General features: G+C 33.1%; 1 protein-coding gene across 3 annotated transcripts in view; it reads left to right on the forward strand.

The window, feature by feature from the left end:
* The window catches only part of ACBD6 (acyl-CoA binding domain containing 6), a 196,358-nt gene that overhangs the window by 69,724 nt on the left and 108,021 nt on the right, over positions 1–18,613 (forward strand). For 2 of the 3 annotated variants that reach the window (XM_051998841.1, XM_051998839.1), the window contains exon 6: positions 16,912–17,001. The exons of the other annotated variant lie outside the window; for it this stretch is intronic. In XM_051998841.1, the coding sequence (XP_051854801.1) occupies positions 16,912–17,001 (90 nt within the window). The remainder of the gene's footprint in view (positions 1–16,911; positions 17,002–18,613) is intronic. 3 annotated transcript variants of the gene reach the window in all.

The following is an 18,613-nucleotide window of genomic DNA, read 5'->3' on the forward strand; positions in this document are numbered from 1 at the left end:
TCTAAGCAGATTTCTGCCCTCTCAGCCATGACAGCCCAGAGTGGGGTTTTGAATGCTGATGGCAAGACATTTTATTATTAATCAGCAATTCATATGAATTAATCTAGGAACATGGAGGATAGGAAAACTTAAAATCAAGGTCAAAACATAACCCCCTAAAAAGAAGTGCTTTGTGCTTTTTAAAGCTATAGCTATCAGTTTTTTGTAAAGTTGGTCAGCTTTGGTTCTTGACCAAAGGACCATGGTCCCAAAATTAAGTTTCTGAGTTCTCAGTTTATGTTATCCTTGTATGTACATGTTTTTATATAGCAAAGATTATTTTGAAATAGCATATAGTGTTCCATGTAGCTATTTAGTGTTTGAATTAAAATATTATATTAGAAGTAGAATATCTTTGAAAAGGTATGTGCATGATATTCTCTTATTTGCATTTGACTCCATTTTAATATTTGTTTATTGGACAACTATAAATTGTTGTTTTACTTCAGATTTGTCATGTGCACTTAAAGAAGAATGATTAAAAACAATTTTTTCAAGTTGTATTCTGAATCTTTACATTTTTTCTTTTTGATGAACTTTGCTTGAAGTAGTGTAATTGAAATAAATATCCTTCTAATATTTATATTTGTCTATAGCTATACATATATTTAGCCACATATTCACGTTTATTTGCATATAAGGACATTCTTACATTTTGTATTATGTATAGATAATTCATATAAAATATTTTCCCTTTATACTTTATTTAAATGTGATTATCTTTTTCCCTACTTGGCCCTTTTATTCAGTCACATTTCATAAAATTCACTGCTATTGTAGTAAGAAAAATATTTCAAATTTGAGTAAATAAAGTAGATTACTCATAAAATAGTAATTTAATCAACTTAGGCATACATTTATAGATATAAAATATGGCAGAGAAATGAAGTGGTTTAAGAAGTTGTACTTATACCAAATATGGTTTAAGAAGTTGTACTTATACCAAATACCTTATTAGCCAGCATTACCAAACCATGATCTTGACTTTTCATCTTAATTATTATAAATTTTGCTTATAATTTAAACATGCAAACAAATCTTTTTTTGGGGGGGGGAATAAAGGTATAAAACCTAAAGGTTAAACGTCAAATTTTTAACATTTACCTTTTTTTAAATGAGGACTTCATTTTTATTCTTTTGCATTATATTTATATATATATATCAAGCATATATACTATTTTACTTATCACTATATTCCCCTCTTCTGAAGGGAAGAATTATTAAAAAATTTTAAGTTACTATTTATTTCTGAAATGGGCCTATTATTTTATTAGTATAAAGGAGTCCCAGGTCAGTCAGCCCCTTCTACCATTCCCTCAGCACTTTGCCTTGGCCCTAAGAGCTTCCCTGACTTGTTTGGAGTCACATGACCGTGACCTCACTAGGCCTGAGTCTTACCTTGCTATCTTCCCCCTGGGGGTGGGGGGGGGAATTTTAAAAAAAATGCTTTTCATTTCTGAACAGTAAACAAAGCATTTCTTGACTAAACGGTGAGTAGGAATTCTGTGTCATTTGTGCTTGTGGACTGGGGTGTGGGGACCAGAGGGTGCTGGGCACGGCAGGCTCAGCTTTTCTCAGCCACAGGGGCTTTGCTGCTACCTCAGGGTGCCAGCACCTGCGTGTCCTCAGTGACTTGCTTCATCTCTCCCTCCTGCTTAGCCTAAGCTTGTAAGAGTCATGAAGAAAATCTAAATCATAAGTTTGTCATCCCTTTGGCTCAGCTGCCCTCCAAGGACAAACAAATAATGCTTTGAAAGGAGGTGTAAATGTCTTTTCTGCTTCCTTCATCATAGCCCTTCTTTAGGTATCTCGCAGAAAGCAATGACAGACTATTGTGGTGGTGATTCAGTGGTGTCTGATTGTTTGTGACCCTGGGGACCACTGTCCTTGGAATTTTCTTGACAAAGACCCTCGAGTGATTTGCCATTTCTTTCTCCAGAGGATTAAGGCAGACAGGGTTAAATATTTGCCCAGAGATACCTAGCTAGTGAGTGTCTAAGGTTAAATTTGAGTCTTCCTGATCTCAGGCCCAGTGTTGTATCCTTTGCACCGCCTCGCTGCCTCCTAGTGATAAAGCACAGGACCATAGAAAAGAGAGCAAGAATTAGAAATAGAGAAATCATGGAGTGATATTTATCTGCTACAGAGGATGTGGGACAAAGCCAGATCCTTTCAGTGATCTCAAAGGAGCCCTACCTCTGTGCCATTGTAGGCTAATAGAGATGATGGCTGCTGGGGCTGAGCCCCAGTGTTGAGATGCTGCTGCATTTGCTGAGCTGTGATTGAACTGCATTCAGGTTTCTGCTGTTCTCTCTTCCATCCAACCAATGAGTGTATGTTCTTGAGAATCTCTTTTTAAGGATGAAGAAGAAACAGTATTGTGTCCAACAGTTACAACTTAAAAATAAAAAGTATTGTCCTCTCTCTCCCTCACCTTCCCTATCACAGTAGAGAAAACAAAATTAAACATTCTCAAATTGGGTGTGTCTATAAAGATGTGTCTCAGCCTGTACTTTGAATCTATCGCCTTTGTCAGGAGATGAAGAACTGGTTTTATATCATGAGTCCTTTGGAATTATCAAGCTGATTTCCTAAATATTTCACAGTAGTTTGTCTTTATAATAGTATTACTTTTAATAAGTTATTATCTTGGTTCTATTCACTTCAGTCTATATTAGTTCATACAAGTTTTCTATCCCCTTTTTTGTAGTACTTTCTCATTTATATACCATAGCTTATTCAACCAAACTCCAATTGATAGTTTCTAGTTCTTTTTTTTTTTTTAAATAATAACTTTATATTGACAGAATCCATGCCAGGGTAATTTTTTTTACAACATTATCCCTTGCACTTGCTTCTGTTCCAATTTTTCCCCTCCTTCCCTCCACCCCCTCCCCTAGGTGGCAAGCAATCCTATATATGTCAGATATGTTGCAGTATATCCTCGATACAATATATGTGTGCAGAACCGAACAGTTCTCTTGTTGCACAGGGAGAATTGGATTCAGAAGGTAAAAATAACCCGGGAAGAAAAACAAAGATGCAGATAGTTCACATTCGTTTCCCAGTGTTCTTTCTTTGGGTGTAGCTGCTTCTGTCCATCATTTATCAATTGAAACTGAATTAGCTCTCTTTGTCAAAGAAATCCACTTCCATCAGAATACATCCTCATACAATATCGTTGTCAAAGTGTATAATGATCTCCTGGTTCTGCTCATTTCACTTAGCATCAGTTCATGTAAGTCTCTCCAAGTCTCTATATATTCATCCTGCTGGTCATTTCTTACAGAACAATAATATTCTATAACATTCATCTACCACAATTTACCCAGCCATTCTCCAGTTGATGGGCATCCATTCAATTTCCAGTTTCTAGCCACTACAAACAGGGCTGCCACAAACATTTTGGCACATACAGGTCCCTTTCCCTTCTTTAGTATTTCTTTGGGGTATAAGCCCAGTAGTAGCACTGCTGGATCAAAGGCTATACACAGTTTTATAACTTTTTGGGCATAATTCCAGATTGCTCTCCAGAATGGTTGGATTCATTCACAACTCTACTAACAATGCATCAGTGTCCCAGTTTTCCCTCATCGATAGTTTCTAGTTCTTTGTCACTCAAAAGGAATTACAGTAAATATTTGCCTGGGACCAATCTTCTCTTAATATACCTCAACTTCTCATTCCCCCAAATCCTTTTTTCCTTTACCCCGTTTCCTTGCTGAGTGACTATGCTTACTGTGTTAATAAAAATTTGTGTTACATAAACTAAAGTCTGTTAAGGAAATCCTTTTGCATTTGACCCAACTGATTGATTTTCCTACTTGACCAGTAAATTTTCTGAACTTTTTCATCCCTCCTTAAACTTTTCATTCTCTTGCTTTTTATTTCCTTAGAACCATTTGTCAAGAGTTCCCTCTTCTCCTCACCTTGTTGTCTCACATCAACTAAGATGCCTTCTTTTATTCTCTCCTTTTTCACACCTGTATCACATGAAGAAGTAACCTTTCTTCTTGTCAAAGCAAACTCTTTTAGACATCTAGGTGACCTAATGCTAGGCTTCTCCAGCACATTGCTCCTTTTGTCAATTTTACTAATTATTACTCTTCAATCTCATCTACTGACTGTTTCGCTGATGCTTATAAACATGTTTGTGTCTTTCCCATTCTCAAAAAAAAAGAAAGAAAGAAACCTCACTTGATACATCCATCTTATTGGCCAGGTGGACCAATACATGTTAAATATGTTTAAGTATATATACTTACAATATAAGTATACATGTCCATACAGTTATTTTGCTGCACAAAAATAATCGGACCTTGAAATAGTGTACCATTAATCTGTGAAAGAAATCAAAAATGCAGGCGGACAAAAATAGAGGGATTGGGAATTAATTCTATGTAGTGGTTCACATTCATTTCCCTGAGTTCTTTTTGCTGGGTGTAGTTGGTTCAATTCATTACTGTTCAATGGGAACTGATTTGTTTCATCTCATTGTTGAAGAGGGCCACATCCATCAAAATTGATCATCATATAGTATTGTTGTTGAAGTATATAATGATCTCTTCATCCTACTCATTTCACTCAACATCAGTTCATGTAAGTCTCTCCAGGTCTTTCTGAAATCACCTTGCTGATCATTTCTTACAGAACAATAATATTCCATAACATTCATATACCACAATTTATTCAGCCATTCTCCAATTGAGGGGCACCCACTCAGTTTCCAGTTTCTGGCCACTACAAAAAGGGCTGTTGTGGCTATGTTTCTTGAAAAGGATATGTATAATTAGTGCCTCTACTTCTTTTCTGTCCTTTAAAATTTTTCTTTATCGCTCTTTTGTTTTTTACATCACCAGAATTTCTCACAATATGCCTTTGCTTCCTTCACTGAGAAAGTGATCTGATTTAGCAAATAATAGGTACTTTTTTTTCCCTGATGTAAATTGGGGTTAAGTGACTTGCCCAGAGTCACTCAACTAGGAAGTGTTCAGTGTCTGAGGACAGATTTGAACTCGGGTCCTCCTGGCTTCAGGGCTGGTGCTCTATCCATTACACCAATTAGCTGCCCCGAACAAATAATATTTTAAAGGAAAAAAAAAGGAAAAGAGGAAAGGCTCATGGATATTCTACTCTTGCAGAAAAGTTGGGTAGAAATTTCTTCTCATTTCTTTGTGGTTTGTTCTTTGTCATGTCACAACATTCACTTTTGATTGTTTTGTGGTTCTTTCCACTTACATTGTTGTAGTTATTGTGTGTGTGTGTGTGTGTGTGTGTTTTCTTTATTCTGCTTAGTTTAAATCTTTTCAAGATTCTTGGTATTTGTCGTATTTGTCATTTCTTATAGCACAGTAGTATTAGATTTAATAGTGTTCCTTTCTCTTCATTCCTAACCTATTTTCATTACTTCTCTTGATCTTCTAGGTTGTTTGCTTCTCCAAATGAAATATTATTATCTTACTGAGTTCTGTAAAGTATCCTTTTGATAGTTTGATGCAGCATTAAAAGTGTAAACTGCTTTTATACTATTGTTATTTTGAATATATTGGCACAAATGATCCATAAACATGGAATATTTCTCCTGCCACTTAAGCTGGGTTTTTTGACCATCAGATTTTCCACATTTGATAATATTACCATCAGAATCATCAGAAAAGTATTTAAGTATCACTAAACTGTCAAGTTCATGGGAGCCTATACAAGTCTAACAGAATTCTAATTGTTTTTCAAAAGGTTGGGCTTTTTTTATCATTGGCAAACAAAAAAATCATTTGTTTTCCTTGAAGTGACAGGTTCATGTTATTTATTTTTGAGAAAATATCTGTCAGATACTCAAATATGAATAACTATAGTTTATCAAGTCATTCTTTCATGTAAATATGGTGTTTATGGTAAAGCTGTTCTTTCAGCTCACAGCTCAGTTGCACACATGTTCCTCCTCGAGAGAACCAGTGTACTTTGTATGCAGAGAAGTGCCTTGTACCAACTTTCCATCTCGTCACATGGAATATTAAAAAGACATGTACTCAAGGGTTGAGATTTAATAAAATTAATAATTTCTATTGTTTCATCAAAGACATTTTAAAGCAAATCTGGCTTTCCTTCTCCCCATACATGCTGTAAATGTGTGAGATAGTTTTTATTCATGAAATATGTAAGTTCCAATGCCTCTGTAAAACTCAGTAAACTCTATAACTCAAAACTGTAAGATTCTGTATTCTTATAAGAGAATGAGAGTGAAAGAAGCTTATGAAAATGGGTTTTACCTTTTGGACCCCTGGGGTGGAGTCCCTGTACTAGACACTATCCTCTGAAGCACCCATCTCTTCCTATGGGTTTAATTTAGTCTTTTTATGCAGATGGTAGTTGGATTGTTTCTACAACCCAATCCTTTTTTTTTCTGTCTTCCTCTTCTTTTTCTCCTGACCCCAATCTTCTATAGGACCCTTTCCCAATCCTTCTGTTACCTATCTTCTGTTATAGCTTGTTAGTAAGTATTTGTTGTTATTTATCTGTTCTTATTAGATTATGAAGTCCTTGAGGGTAGGGACTGTTAGCCTTTTTTTTTATATATCCCCAGCTCTTAGCACAGGGCTTGGCAAATGATAGGTCCTTAATAAATGTTCAATGAATAATTAATCTACAGCCTCCCGTCTCCAGCTGCTTGTTGGATGTCTACAATGGGATGTTCTGTAGTTATCTAAGCTCAATTTGCCTAAAATTGAGCTCCTTTTTCTCCCCAAACTGACCCTTCTTCCTAACTTCTCTGTTACTATTAATACCACCATCTTGTCAGTTATCCAGGCTCCCAACCCAGGTTATCCTCAATTATCCACTCTCTTTTTCATATCCTGTATCCTATCAGTTGCTAAGTCCTGCCAATGGGACAGGATTGGGCAATCTCTGTTATGTACGCCACCTCCTCTCCATTCAACCCCCATCCCCCACCTCACCCCCCCAGCCCTCATCACCTCATCCATGCCTGAACTATTATAGTAGCCCTTCAGTTAGTCTCCTTGCCACAGATCTCTCTACATTTACTAGCCAATGTCCTTTCTAGAGTACTGTTATGACCATTTGTGTCCCTCTTTATAGCTTTCCCCCATTTAGTAAATTCCACCCTTACCTATAAGATCAAATATAAAATACTCTATTTGGTTTTTTAAGCCCTTTACAACCTGATCCCTTCCTACCTTTCAGTTTTCTTATACCTAACTTCCCTTTATTTACTCTGTGATCCAATTACTTTAGCTTCCTGCTGTTGGCTGCAGAAGACATCCATTTCCTAAAACTAAGCATTTTGACTGGTGGTTCTTGTACTTGGAATTGTCTTCCTCTTCATCACTATCTCTTGGTTTTCCTGGCTTTCTTCATGTTTCAATTAACATTCTACCTTGTGCTAGAAATCTTTTCCTCTTTAATGCTAACATGTTCCCTCTATGATTATCTCCAGTTTATCCTGTATCTAAGCTCCTTGAGAATAGAGATTATCCCTAGTATTTAGCACAGTACCTGACACATAATTAGTAAACATTTATTGAATTCCTACTACATGCTAGTCAGCATGCTAAGTGCATAAGCACTTAATAAATTGACTTAGTAATCCTAGTAATTCTTTTGACTTAGTAATCCTAGTAATTCTCTAAAAGAGTTGCTGATCTACATTGGTAGAGGGAGTTTTTTCATCCAAAAGTCTGCTAATGAAAAGTTTCAGATCCAGACAAAATTTTCTGTTTATGTATACACATATGCATACATATGGGGTGTGGGTGTGTACGTGGAGAGAAAGAGAATAAAGATTCTTTATAAGTGTCTTTTGATGGTTTTGAAAGTAATTTTTCTTAATGAGACTTCAAATGCATGTTAGGTGTTTTTTTTACTAATGGACCTTCTTTAATTCAGGTATACTCCCGCCCCAAATTCTTTATGACTGAGATGATTATTTTAATAATAATAATAATAATAATAATAGCTTTCATTTAAATCTTTTTTTTTTAGGGTTTACAAAACCTTTAGGGTTAGTTGTTCCATTACTAGATAGAGAGTACACTAGACAAAGTGTTTTTTGTTATTCTTATTTGTTTTATTTGTGCTTTCCCCACAATAATCCCTCAAAAGTAAGTAGTATAATATTGCTATTTTTTTAATATTGTCATATTTTACAGATAAGGAAACCGAGGTTTAGATTATGTAACCTCTCTAAAAAGTAGTTATTGAGTAGGTTCAAATCCAGGTCTCCTGACTTCTAGTCTTTTGTTTTTCTAACTCCATGAGATTGCCTCTAATCAACTTGAAATCTCCTTTTCAATAGAGACATTTAACTCAGTATATTTTCTCTCTTTTTTGTGATAGCATAATAGTTATCAATTTTTTTCTATGTGTTTATTGATTCTTTAAAATACTTATAAGGAGTCTACCTTTTCTCACTATTTCCCTTCCCCTTTCTTCTTGCTTTGTTTTTAAATAAATATATGACTCATGTCAGAATAATATTTATATGCTTTTGGCTTGAGAAACTACTACAAAAAGTGGCCAAACTGGCAACAGTAACCCAAGTGAAACACAGAAGATTTAAGAGGCAGGGTCAGTCTGCACAGACTAAATTTATGCTCTTATTCAAGATATGAGAAAGAAAGAAAAATGTGCCCTCTTAAATAATTTCTATACAGCAATATATACAATGCTGTGGTATAATGTACTTAATTAAAATATTAATTTATTAGAACCTTGCTCATTCACACTAAGGATGGGGAGGTACATTATGAATGATCAAATTTTATCCATTTGCATAAATGCAAACAGTGCTGTTTTAAAAATAAAAACCATAGTATTTAAGTAATAAATCCTTTGAACTGTTCAGCTACTTAAATAGATAACAGAATGGACATAGTGTTTTTCCTGTCCATATTTGTTTTATTATGGAATAGATTCAATACCTCTTATTCATTTCTCTTCTCTTTTTCTAATATTGGTGTAAATATTGCTTATGAGAGAATTTTTGTAAGTAGTTCTTAAATGCACAGTCTTAATCCTTGTCAAGATTTATTACCCATCTCTTCCTGGTGGAAGATCTGGTAGATTGCTTAAAGCTCTCTTCATGTGACTGATGACAAATATAGGTACAATTTTCAATGGGATTACCTTTCTAATTCTTGCTGAAATGCTTGTTTTTAGTGTTCCAGTTGTCTATGAAAAGCTTAAGACATAGATTAACTTACAGAAAACATACTATATTTTTTGAATGGAGTAGTAATAGGTAATCATGAAGGACTGGTCTATGGTGGCCAGTTATTCAACAGTTATGGGAATAGCATTAATGATTAGCAGGGGTTGAAGAAGGGAATTATATTCCAGATAAGGTTTCAGTGTGATGACTTTAGAACCTGAATTTTTGCAGAAGGCAATTCAGATGCATTACTTTGTCAGGTTGACTTATATTATTCATTGAGGTATATCCAACAGATCACTGGATTAGGAGTCACGTAAACCTAGCTTTTATTTTTGGCTGAGTTCATTAATGAATTTCTAGTCCTGGGCAGCTACTTGCCTCCTGTCATTACTTTCCTCATATATAAAATGCAGGTGATAATATATCTTAGGTTTCAAAATTATTTGATGTTCACATGACTTATTTGTAAAGTCTTTGCAAACCCAAAGTGAAAGAAATACCAGTTATTGTTATTAGCCCTATATATAAAGTGCTAATATATGCATATAATATTTCATTTACCAGTTAAATAATAGCATACTAATAACTCATGTTTTATGACAATGGAAATTTTATACTTGGTTAAATTAAATTTGCATTCTTTATTGAAGATTTTAGGATTGCAATGGGAAGAGAATAAACAAAATAATTATAAGTATAGGTATTTTGAGAAGAACACTAAAGATAATTTTAAATATATAATTAAAATTTATTCCCATATTAAAATGTAAGGGTAGATTCATTCAGGAATCTTTATATATATAACAACATAAATTTTCTTAGTTTTACTAGTCATTGTTAATAGAATAATTTTTTAACTTTTTATTTTGTTTTCAATTAAAAGGTATTTATTTCCTCTCTTTACTACCCATCTCTCTTCCCAAATAAAAGAGAAGAAAAACAAAACTCTTATAACAAATTGCATGTTGAAGCATGCCTTAAAATGTTTGTTTCATTCTGTACCATGGTTCCATCACCATTTTATCGGAAGGTATAGGTAGCATGATTCATCATTGGCTCTCTGGAATTGCAGCTGATTGCTACATTCAAGAAAATTAAAGTTAACATTTTTCAATTTTTTGTAGGGTAGCAATAGGAATACCTTTATGATATTCCTATTGTTGGATAAATGTTTTTCTGGTTCTTCTCACTTCACTCTCCATAAGTTCATGTAGGTCTTAGGTTTCTCTGAAACCATCTCTTTATTTCTTTTATACGTGTGTGTGTGTGTGTGTGTGTGTGTGTGTGTGTGTGTGTGTACACATTTTTTTTGTGGCACAATAATATTACATTTATATAGCTTTTATTTACTTAGTTATTACCCAAATGATGAATACATCTTAGTTTTCTTTCCCTTCCCTTTCCTTTTCCCTTTCCCTTCCCTTTTCCCTTTTCCTTTTCCCTTCCTTTTCCTTTCCCTTCCCTTCCCTTCTCTTTCCCTTTCCCTTTCCATTCCCTCTCCCTACAAAAAGTTGTTACAAATATCTTTGTGTACACAGGTCTTTTTCTTGTTTGGGGAGTATAGGAGTACTAGTGGTTTTAAAAGATCAAAGGGTATGTGAGTTTAGTAATTTTGGTGCATAGTTCTAAATCCTTTCCAGAATGGCTGGACCAATTCATAACTTCACCAACAGTGCATCAATATGTCATTTGTCCTGCAATTTCTTCTGTATTTATCATTTTGGGGTGATCATCTTTGCCAGTCTGATGGAAGTGAGATAGAATTATTAAACATGTGAGTCATTTCTTGCTAAGGATATTGATAGTTTGAGTTTAATCCTTAGCTGGCTTTCATATTCTTTGGACATTTATTAGAAAATGGTTGTGATTTTTTTAAAAAGTGTGTGTGTGTGTGTGTGTGTGTGTGTGTGGTAAATTAGTTCATTAACTATCTTGAAAATTAGACTTTTATAAGAAAATCATAATGCAAATAATTTCCCCATTTGCCTTCTAATTTTAGTGTTATTGATTTTATTTGCACAAAAGTATTTTTATTGTATATAATCAAAATTGCCCATTTTATCTTTGATCTTCTTTTTGTCTTGTTTGATGAAGTCTTTTTCATACTGATCAGAAAGGAAATTTCTTCCTTTTCTGATTTGTTTTATGTCACTTCTTGTGTATTTAAGCCATGTATTTGGTATTTATCTTGATAAATGGTGTAGATTGTTACTCTAAACCTAATTTGTGCCAGACTGCTTTCTGTTTTTCTTAATAGAATTTTGTTTTTCGCTTTGGAATAAGTGAGTACTTTATTGCAATAGGTAGAATCTTTGGACTTTTCAAACACTTGACTACTTAAGTTTATTTGCTTTGATATATATGTTGTGTGTATGTAATCTGTTGTACTGATGGACCTATCTATATTTTAAACAGAACTCAGTCATTTTGAAGGTATTGAATTGTACATTAATTTGAAATCTAACATGGGTAGGCCTTCTTCCTACCTTTTTTTATATCATATCCATTCAAATTGATATTTTTATTTCATTAATATTTTTCTTTTTCAATAAAGTAATCCTTTCATAAGTGAATGGCATGCCTATCCATGACCAATTAATATTTCCTCAGTAGTTTGTATCTGTCTTTATTTCTTTGAGTAACATTTTGTAGTTGTGCTCATATTGTGTGTGTCTGTATCTTTATATATTTCTAAGAATGTATATTATACATTCTGTAATTAATCTTTCTTTTATTAATGGATTTTGTTGGTAATTGATAGAATTGCTGAAGATTTGATGCATTTATTTTATATACTACAACCTTGCTGCATTTATTAATTGTTTCAATTAAAATTTTTAGTTGACTTGCAAGGGTTCTTTAAGTGAACCATCCTATATGATCTTGATATAATCTTGTTTGCATTTTCTCCATGTATATTCCTTAAATTCTTTTTTTCTTGCCTTATTATTGCACTTGCATTTTAGACCAATATTAAATAATAATAGGACTTATTATGAATTATTAAATAATAAACAAATAGTGGACATTGTTGGTTTTATTCCTGCTCTTATTAGAAAAGCCTTTATTTTATTCCCTTTACATATAATGAAGCTTTTAGTTTTAGATGGATACTGCCTAGTATGTTTAAGGAAAAGTCTGAAGTCTGTTTATTTCTTTGCTTTTAGTATTATTAATAGAAATTATTGTATTTTATCAGAAACTTTGAACCAAATCTGTATTTCTAGTTTAAATTTAATATGGTTATAGTGCATATTTTTTTTTACATATTCTGAGGCTTCTGCTAATATTTTATTCAAAATTTTTACATTAATACTCAGAATAAATATCAAAGAAAGAATTTGGTAGGATCCCTTCCGTTTTTATTTTTGCAAATAATTTATACAATATTTGTTCTTTGTCCTTTGAATATTTGATAGCGTTTGCTAGCAAATCTTTCTGGTCCTTTTCTCCTATCCTTTTTTCTCTCACCTTTAGTACTTCATTTATAGATTTTCTTCACTTTTCTGCTCCCACTTTTAATATTTCATTTATAGATTTTTCTTTCTTTTTCTGAGATTGAGTTATTTTAATGAATAACTTCTTTTTGATTGGGGACAAGTAACTGAAATATTAAGAGTAACTTTTCAAATTGAATCACTTTTTAAAAAGTTAAAACCTTTTATACACACACACATACACACACACACACACACACAATTGGCTTCATTGGTAAAGGATTGTTATGAGCAACACCTTAAATATAAAGGACTAATTTTTATTTTCAAGAAAGCATCTAAGTAATACCACTTAACAGGGTAGCTAGCTCCCTGAACTTTCAAAGCACTTTATAGTCATTTATCTGTCTAAGGTAGGTCAGTATTAACTAACAGCTTTTGTTAATAGATGAGTATTCTTTTAATTTTACTTTGCTGTACTTTTGGATCATCAAAAATGCTACACTTTGACTGCTCATTATCCATTAGAGATTTTAAAGATGTTCCTTTATCTTTTCTTCTTTCTGTTCTTTGATTTTTTTCACTTATATTCCTAAAACACTTATTATATATGAATAAAAGGAATAGAGAAAAAGCAAAATTGTCTAGATTGTAGATAGCAACATTCTTCAATTTCAGAATTAAAGATTGTTGTGTTTACATTGATACACAAAAATTACATGAAAATCCTTATTCAAATAAATATATGCAGCTCTATTTACTATTTTATCCATTTGGTTAAAATATGTGGAAAAATAAAATCAAATTTGTGATGTTCAACACCAATATTGCTTTGAATACCAGTTCACTGAAGTCTATAGATATTCAATTTTTATAATAAGATGAAAAATTCTACAACAAAACAATTGGAACTTTATATGGTTGTTTAAGTGATCTAGTTTGCTAAATGTATGAAACAACAAAATTATATTGCTAATTTTTTTGTTTTTTCTTTGGTTTGGGGTTTGTATAATACTATGTATAAAAAAAGTGGTAATGTGGATATCTTCCAGAGCTCCTACAGAAAGTCATTGTCCAAGAATTTATTCTCATTCAAGGTTAATTAGTGTACCATTAAAATAATGTGTTACAAAAATTAATTACATACTGGGTCAAAACGTGTGTTAAAAAGCTTAGTGCAAATATCTGAGAGCACATCATCATACTTCAGACAGTATTATATATGTGCCACCCTTATGGGAAAAAAAATCCAAAATGAAAAACACTAGTGAGGTCCAGTCATAGGTGTTTCCCCCAAAGTAAATGTTTGGCACTGCACATGGGAAATTTAACTTCTAACTCCAATTAATAGTAAAATGAGTTGCTTGTCTACTTCCTTACAGTAGTTCCTAAAGATTTATGAGCTAACATTTCTTCTCTTAATATTTTTACATTTTACAGTTAACAACAAAAAACCCGAGCAGATGTTTATTATGAGCCTAGGAATATGCTATATGTTTTTGATTTGTTTTTGTGAAAATACAGATCGCTATGATTTCTTAACTAAAATAATAGATCTGATAAGTATCTTAATACATGATGTAATATACCATATTAAATCTATTGTACTTAATGTTAATAGTTTAATTTAGCAGCTATCAAATAAATATTTGAAAATTGGAACTGAAAGTGATGGAGACCATATAGCACTGTCTAGTGTTGGAATTTTACCAGATTTTTTTCACTTAAAGAGATGTAAAACACTTAATTTATAAAATACCCTTTAGTTCATTAGAAATGTTTTAGAACTTCTCATTAAAGAATGTAATTGTTCCTTTGGAAGATTTTAGAGTTAGTAATTAACTATAACAGAATTCATAAAAATATAAATAAAATAAAATATTCTTTGGTACTCAATCACAATAGCAAAGTTTCTTTGGAAGTTTTGTGTACACTTTGTCTTGCCTATTTAATCTTATTGAATTGTGAGTAAAGCCCTATTCAATACCTAGAAATATGCATATATGCATAAGGTTTGTCCACATCTGGCAATTTATTTCCTTGCCATTTTGGATTTTGTGGTGTTTCATTTCAAAGTATATAAAGTTAAAATAAGAAATCAAACATTAAATGGTGTATTCTTTCCTTTTCCCTTTCCAGGAAGCATCCCATATAATACAGTATTCCAAGAGGAAAAGAGAGGGGAAAAAATTAGCATAACTGAATAATACATTAAAAAAACCTGAAAATATGTTCAACACACTATACTTGTGGAATTCTTACTTTGGCAAAAGATTGGGATGAAAGTGACTTTTCCCATCTTTTCCTTTGAGCCATGCTTGTTCTTTATGATTTTCATGCATTATCTTTTTATTATTTTTTTCATGGCCTTTTCTCCCATTTACATTGTTGTGTTAGTAACATTAACAATAATTGCTTAGATTTATGTAGTACTTAAAAGGATTTTAGAGCACTTTAAAATTTAAAATACCTCATTTGATCCACACATCAATCCTGAGAGAGACTGAAAGAGGTTAAGTGACTTGTCCACAATCATACAACTAATAAGAAAAGCAGAATTTTATTTCAAGATTTCTCAACACCCAGAGCCAACCCTGTACCCAGTTTCAACTAATTGCACATCGGTGACTTTTCCTAGAATTTTGCACATTTTATTAATAATAAAAGCTAGCATTTATGTAGATCTTTAAGGTTTATAAAATACTTTTGTAAATGTCTCATTTTATTCTCACAAATACCCCAAGAGGCATTTTTATTTTACAGATGAGGAAACTGAGGCTGAGTTGTTAATAAATATGTTCCCTAGGATCATGTGGGCTAGTCAGTGTCTGAAGCAGAGTTTGAATTCAGGTTTTTCCTGCTCCAAGTTCAATGTTCTGTCCACTTTGGTACCTAGCTATACCTAGGTAATCATTGTATCATTGTACATTTTCTTGGTTCTGCTTACTCTACCTTGTTTTAGTTCATTATAGATCTCTCCTTGCATTTCTGTTTTTCGTAAATTTCTTAATATATTATAGCCTAGTAATATTCCACTGTATTCATGTGCCACAATTTATATCAGTATAAATGAATTGGTATCACAGCAGGTGCTGCTATAGATAAATATAAATATAAATTTTATTTTTTATCAACGATTTTCTTGGAATAAAAACCTAATAATGTAATCTCTGGGTCAGTGTATTGACATTCTAGCCACGATATTTGCATAAGTCTATGTTGTTTCCCAGAATGATTGTACTAATATACACACAGATCTATCAACAATGCACTAGTGTGCTTGTCTTTACACAACCCTTCCAAAATTGAATGTGCCCAGTTGTTGTCATTTTTTGCCTGTTTACAAAGTGTCAGATAAAATCTCAAATTTGTTTTTATCTAAATTTCTCTTATTACCAGTGCTTTAGAGCATTCTTTCATGTGTTTGTGAATTCTTCACAATTCTTCTTTTGAGAATAGTTTGTTCCTAGCCTTTGAGTAATTAGTTTTTTAGAAATGGTTTTTAGTGTACCATATAGCTATTAATTTTTTGTGTCTTGATTGCTTAAACTTTTATGAGAGAAATTTGATTAAAAAACTTCCCCCCCCCCCATTCAACTAACTGTCCCCTCTGAGATTACTGCCCGTCTACTGTGTGTGTGCGTGTTTGTACCATTATAGTTCTTAAACCTTTCTAAGTGGGTACAAGAAAGGCAATGACCCAGACTGATCTCAGGACAGTCCCTCTCCACCTTCTGTGCATACGTGATGACCCAGCTACGGGCTTCCTTGCTGTTACCTTCGATGCTGGCTATCCTCTTACATAGCTTACTCTGACCTTTTGCCACATTCTTGTCATTTCCCTTCCTTTGAGATTCAGCTCAAGTCTCATTTTGTGCAGGAGGCCCTTTTTAGTTGCCCCAATTGCTAGTGTCCCCTCTGAGATTACTGCCCGTCTACTGTGTGTGTGTGTGTGTGTGTATCTGTGTAGCTGTTGTGTTGGTCTGTGTGTAGTATTTATGTTGTCTTACATGTAGAATTTAAGTTCCTTGAAGGGAAGGTCTGTTTTTGCCTTTATCATAGTGCCTAGCACATAGTAAACACTTAATACAATGTTGTTTATTGAATAAATTGCAAAACATTTGTTAAGTATGAAGAAAATTTGATTTTTTTGCCTGTTGTTTGGTATAGTATAAATAGCCTACATTTTGGAGGACCATGACAAGCTGGTTCTTTTAAATTTACTTTGCCAATTATGCTCAGATATTTTTTCCTTCTGATTTTTAGGGCAGGGCTCTACTCCATTGGGCTTGTGACCGAGGACATAAGGACCTAGTAACAGTCCTGCTTCAGTATACAGCTGACATTAACTGTCAGGTAAGGAAGGGTGCATTGGGAAAGAATATTTAGGTAGATTTTCTTCTTCATTTGTTTTGGGGATAACCTTTTTCCATTTGTACTGTCTAGTTCCCTGAAAAAGTTAATTTATTAATTAGTATTGTCATGTCTGTTGAGTCACACTGGGGCAAAACTTTATTTTCAGTTTATCTTGATGCGTGCTCACTATAATTTCATGTTTGTTCCTTTTCTTCACTTGGAAGGAAAACTAAGATTTAAAGAATTTTAATAAAATGCTTTTTACTTTAAAATAATTTTCCAGTGTACATATATTTGTTTTTGGTTTGTTTTGTTGTTTTTTCATGAGGCAATTGGGATTAAGTGACTTACCCAGGGTCACATAGTTAATAAGTGTTAAGTGTCTGAGACCAGATTTGAAGTCCTCCTGACTCTAGAACTGGTACTCTATCCACTGCACCACCTAGCTACCTCTTAAGGAAGGTATATATATTTTAATAAGCATTTATCAAGCATCTGTGTCCCATTACTGTGCTAATAAGCAAATTGCTATTTCATTGTATTCCCAGAATAGTGCTGGGATATTGTTGCTTTTATTTTCCCCATTTGACATATTAGGAATCTTAAAGGCAGACAGGTTAATTGATGACTTGCTCAGAATAAGTGAGTGTCTGAGGCTAGACTTGAACTCATATCTTCTTGACTTCAAGAACAGGGCCCTATCTACTTTGCCACCTATACCTAATGGTTGAAGATGATAGTAAAACGTAACCATTCCAGAAGTAACAATAATGAATAGTGTTCCGTTATACTACAAAGCTATTTAAGATATAAAGAGAAGAAAATCTTTACTCAAACCCTTAGGAAGAATTTTTTAAATCAAGTTTGCCCACGTTTTGTTGCTTGTCACTCATATAGATATATTCATATAGTTAACTAATAGTGAATATTTTTATTATAGTATTTTATTTTTCTAAATATATACATGGATGATTTTTAACATTTATGTTTGCAAAACCTTTTGTTCCATATTTTTCTCTCTCTCTTCCCTCTAATCCTTCCCTAGAAGAGCAAACAATCCAAGATAGGTTAAATGTGCAGTTCTTCTAATATATTTCCATATTCAACATGCTACACAAGAAAAATTAGATCAAAAATGAAGGGAAAAAAAACAAGCAAGCAAACAACAGCAGCAATAAAAGGTGAAAATACTATGCTTTGAGCCACATTCAGTCTCCATAGTTCTCTCTGGATCTAGATGGCATTTTCTATCACAAATCTATTGGAATTGCCTTGAATTACCTCATTGTTGAAAAGAACCACATCCATCACAATTGATCACATAATCTTGTTGTCACTATTTTTCTTGCTTCTGCTCACTTCACTCAGCATCAATTCATGTGAGTCTTTTCTGAAAATCATCTTGCATATATTCCATAATATGCATATACTATAACTTATTCAGCCATTCTCTAACGAATGGGCAGCCATTCAATTCCCAGGTCCTTGCCACTACAAAAATGGGTGCTACAAACATTTTTGTACATGTGGTGGATCTTTCTGATTTTGGGAATCAGACCCAGTAAAGACTTAGCAAATACTTATTAAGATGTTATTATGTGCCTGGTTCTGT

Source organism: Antechinus flavipes, chromosome 4 (assembly GCF_016432865.1).
Source record: "Antechinus flavipes isolate AdamAnt ecotype Samford, QLD, Australia chromosome 4, AdamAnt_v2, whole genome shotgun sequence".
NCBI lineage: Eukaryota > Metazoa > Chordata > Mammalia > Dasyuromorphia > Dasyuridae > Antechinus > Antechinus flavipes.